The 4,289-nt window shown below is 42.7% G+C and overlaps 1 protein-coding gene across 1 annotated transcript in view; it reads right to left on the reverse strand.

The window, feature by feature from the left end:
* Positions 1-2,308: 2,308 nt before the first annotated feature.
* Positions 2,309-4,289, reverse strand: part of LOC107099901 (phosphatidylinositol 3-kinase regulatory subunit alpha-like) — a 101,288-nt gene continuing 99,307 nt past the window's right edge. Inside the window, exons 8-11 of the mRNA XM_015398198.1 lie at positions 3,224-3,276; positions 3,046-3,171; positions 2,528-2,625; positions 2,309-2,390 (exon numbers count right to left, since the gene is read on the reverse strand). Of these exons, the coding sequence (XP_015253684.1) occupies positions 2,309-2,390; positions 2,528-2,625; positions 3,046-3,171; positions 3,224-3,276 (359 nt within the window). The remainder of the gene's footprint in view (positions 2,391-2,527; positions 2,626-3,045; positions 3,172-3,223; positions 3,277-4,289) is intronic.

Below are 4,289 nucleotides of genomic sequence, written 5' to 3' on the forward strand. Positions count from 1 at the left end.
GGACCCAGAGTGGAGGATGTGGGGATCAAACTGATTATTGCAACCTTCTCAGAGCACAAGCGGACTGCTCTAACCACTAGGCCAACACTCGACCACTTGAGAGGTGAGCACTCTGAGAATTTTAAAATAACTAACTATTCAAAGTGCCCTGCAAATGATGTGGAGGTAGTTTAAAAAAAGAAACCCAGGCATACATCTGTACAATCAAAAGCAAAACTTTAATATCATGGGTAAGACATTACCTTGAAAGGCAACCCTCAAAAGAATAAATGTAAACTTCAAAGATAAGTACCCTGTGGATACAGCAATAACCAAATGCTTTGCAAATGTTAAAACCAGCATAAAGCTGTGCGATCAAAAGGATAACTCAATAATAGTGTCGTCGTTCTTTCCATTTTGGTCATCTTTGTTAAAAATAACACCTAAAAACATTTCTTTTTTCTATTGGTGCTCTTTGTTCGAACCAGAAAATGTCATGGTTCTCCCCTTTTGGGACTCTGAGTTTTCAGTTTTCAGTTTAATTATTATGTTTTGTTGATCTTTGGTTTATTTTCCATTATATTCAAGCAGTCTTTAGTTGCTCTCAGTGCTAGTTTCCTTTCCCTTTGGCTTCCTTCTAGTTAGCTCCACTCACACCTGCTACTTATTAGTCCATCCTTTGTTCTGTTCCCCTTATATACTCCACTTCTGCAGTCACTCTGTGCTGGTTTCTTCATCAGTTAACTTTTAAATCTTCATGACTCACTTCTGCCTCTTGATCTCTGCATTTGAGTCCTCAAAATCTTCCACCCCATTGGGACAGAAAAGACCAAAATAGTGCGCTCTCGATTTTGGTCCTCTCTAAGTTGCTTCACAATGAAAAGCCCGCCTTGATACCAAAACCTCTATTCCATCAAAACGGTTGAATCCACCAATCAGGGACTAACTTGCAGCCAGTAGGTAAGTTGTGGTGCTTGAATAACTTTTTGCCTGTTGCGTGAGAGAACACTCTAAACCAACTATGGCTAACTGCTGATCTTACTAATGCTACATCCACACAACATGCATATACAGATTATGTGCGTATCCTCACGAGACAAAATCTGGCAATGTAAAGGGTCTCTATTCAATTTTCCTTTCTCCATAAAATTATTAAACATTTATTCAAAGACAACACAAGGATTGTATCAGTATAATTACAAGCTATGACTTTTTCAGTATCACATTGCTCATACTGGTCCAATGTAGCGTTTCCATCTTAATTTTTTCTTCTATAAGTTAAAAAAAAATACAATTAATGGAAATAATGTGTCACACTAAGTGAACTAAGTTTCTAAAATGAACTTTTTAACTGATAATCTAATTCAAATTGGTCTGCATATCCCAGCATGCATTTTCTCCTAAAGCTGTAAACATGAGCGCCGTCTTCTTCACCTGCAGCACTTTGCAAAGTTTTATGTGTTATGTGCGAGTTAGAGGGAAACCAGCAGAGGAAGAAGAAGAGATCCTGGAGTGTTCTGGAACCCAAGCAGTGGACAAAGGGCACCATAGGACAAAAGCAAAGCTGAGGTTGTCCAGTTATGTATTTCTAATGCTCCTTCCTTTTACATTGTTTGATTAGAAAACGGTATCAACATTTTCTGTAAATCCCTAGAACTCATTTCTGATTGAGGGCCTCATAGTCCTCTGATATTTAGCAGCAGCTTTTAGAGCAGATAATCTCTGAATGCAGCTCATCTGGATATTCTGAACTCCAACTCTGCAGTGACATCCAAACAGAGCATTAAAAATGCTAAGCTGAGTCCGTCGGTGTCGCTTCCCCCAGGAGAATCGCAGGTTGTGACATTTTCATCTGAAGGTTGTGTAAGAGACATTACAAAATAAACTTCAAAAGCACAGAGCAGATCCTCTGGTTCTGCTCTGATGTAAGTCTGCTGAGAGCTTCACTGTCAGAACACAAAGCAGGAAGATTAAAGACGATAGCAAATAGCTTTAAAGTTAAAATTTTCTGGGTAAATGTCACAATGCCAGAACTACAAGAATAAGCTGATCATGGATCTTTAAAAACAAACATTACAGAGAAGCATCAATGTTGGAAGTCAGAAACAAAATGACCTTTACTGTCCTTCAGTGGAGAAGTTCTGGTGTCAATTTTAAATCTGTTTCTCAGATTCAGGTCCAAAGTTTTAGATTCCAGAGACCAAATGGTTTAATAATTTAAACTCAATACATCTGTAAGTCCTCAACAAAACCACACCCAGCTGCAGAGGCCTCACTGTCGGGTTCTGAACACTTAAGAACCAAAAAAGGGGGCATGGACAGTTCTGCATCAGTTGGTCCAGTTGGACATCCTATGGTCCATTCCAAGAACATTGATGAGGATGTGAATGATGGAGCTGAAGAATCCTAAACTAGGAACAGAGCAGACATAGGACATGTCCCAGGAGACAAAGGACACATTTCAGCAAACAGAGGACAAGTATCAAAAAGCCAAGTCAGCTGAACTACAATCTCACTCCCAACTACAAATACTGGTGCTAATGACTACCGACCTATTGCATCATGACTCCTGTCATGACGAAATGATGACACTGCTGAGGACGCCATCTCCTCTGCCTCTCCTCTGCTGACCAGAGCCTGGCACACCTGAAGGAGAAGAACACCCATGTGCAGATGCTGTTCCTGGACTTCACCTCAGCTTTCAACACCATCATCCCACAGCATCCGATAGGAAAACTGGAACAGCTAGGATTCAATACACCCCTCTCCAATTGGCTTCTAGACTTCCTCACAAACACACCTCAGTCAGTCCGGGTCACACAGAACACCTCTGATGTCATCACCCTAAGCACAGGCACCCCTCAGGGCTGCGTCCTGAGACCCCTGCCGTTTACTGTGATGACACACGACTGTGAGGTTCACCACTAGTCACATCGTTAAGATAGCAGACAACACCACAGTGGTGAGCCTCATCAGAGACGACAACATCCAGGACTATAGAGAGGAGGTGGAGCAGCTGGTGGACTGGTGCAGAGATAACAACCTGTTCCTGAATGTGGAGAATACGAAGGATATCCTCGTCGCCTCCGGGAAGAACCGTCCTAACCACGCTCCGCTGCTCATCAAAAGCTCAGCTGTAGAGGTGGTCAGCAGCACCAAATTGTTGGGGGTCCACATCACAGACACCCTCACCTGGAATGTAAACACCGCCTCACTGGTCAAAAGGACACAAAAGCACATGTACGTCCTGTTGAGGATGAGGAGAGCCCACCTGCCTCCACCCATCCACACCAACTTCTACAGAAGCACCATAGAGAGCGTTCTGACCAGCTGTCTCACTATGTGCTGTGGAGGCTTCAGCGCCTCAGACTGGAAGAAGGTGAGAAGAGTGGTGAAAACAGCAGAGAAGATCATCAGGGCTCCTCTTACCCCAATTAAAGATAACTCATCCCAGTGCTGCGTGTTCCAAGCCCGTAACATCATCAGTGACCCCTCACCCCCCCACCATGGTCTGTTCTCCCTGCAGCACTCTGGGAAGAGGCTTCGCAGCATCCGATGCAGGTCCAACAGATTTTGCAACAGCTTTTTGCCCACTGCCATCAGACAGCTGAACTGTTGAAAAAACTCTAAATCGAGTCACAGATTCTGCATCACATTGATAACATCAAACCAAAGAACTGCTTTCCTGCACCATATATATTTGTCTTGAAATGTTATGAACTTCCATATTAATGCTTTTTTGCACCATGTTTTTCTCCCACACTGTTTACATTTGAACACTAATGCAGTTTATGGATTGGAAATGTTCCTTTCACTGATAAGCTGCTGCTCATTTACTGTCTGAAAGCTGTACAAAATGAAATTTTGAATCATATGCAGTTTGTGTGCAAAATTAAAGTATACAAAGTCACACACACACCAGAGACTGATCCAATGTTGATGTAATGTCATTTAAACAGGTAAAAAGGAAGTTTAGTATTGTATGTGGCCTCCAAATGCCTTTATAACCTCCCTACAATGCTTGGTCTTCTCCTCCCAGACGTGGAAAGCCTCCACCAACTTCTTGACAGTCTGCTGTGTAATGTGACTTGTTTGGATGGATCAAGACATGATTTCCCAGATGTGCTCAATGTGACTTAGGTCTGGTAAACAGACGGGCCAGTCCATAGCTTCAATGCCTTCATCTTGCAGAAACTGCTAACACACTCCAACCACATGAGGTCTAGTATTGTCCTGCATTAGAAGGAACCAGGAACCCAGGGCCAACACCATTGCTGACCCACTGCCGAACCGGTCATAGTAAAGGATGT

This window comes from Cyprinodon variegatus, unplaced genomic scaffold (assembly GCF_000732505.1).
Source record: "Cyprinodon variegatus isolate N-32 unplaced genomic scaffold, C_variegatus-1.0 Scaffold917, whole genome shotgun sequence".
Lineage (NCBI taxonomy): Eukaryota > Metazoa > Chordata > Actinopteri > Cyprinodontiformes > Cyprinodontidae > Cyprinodon > Cyprinodon variegatus.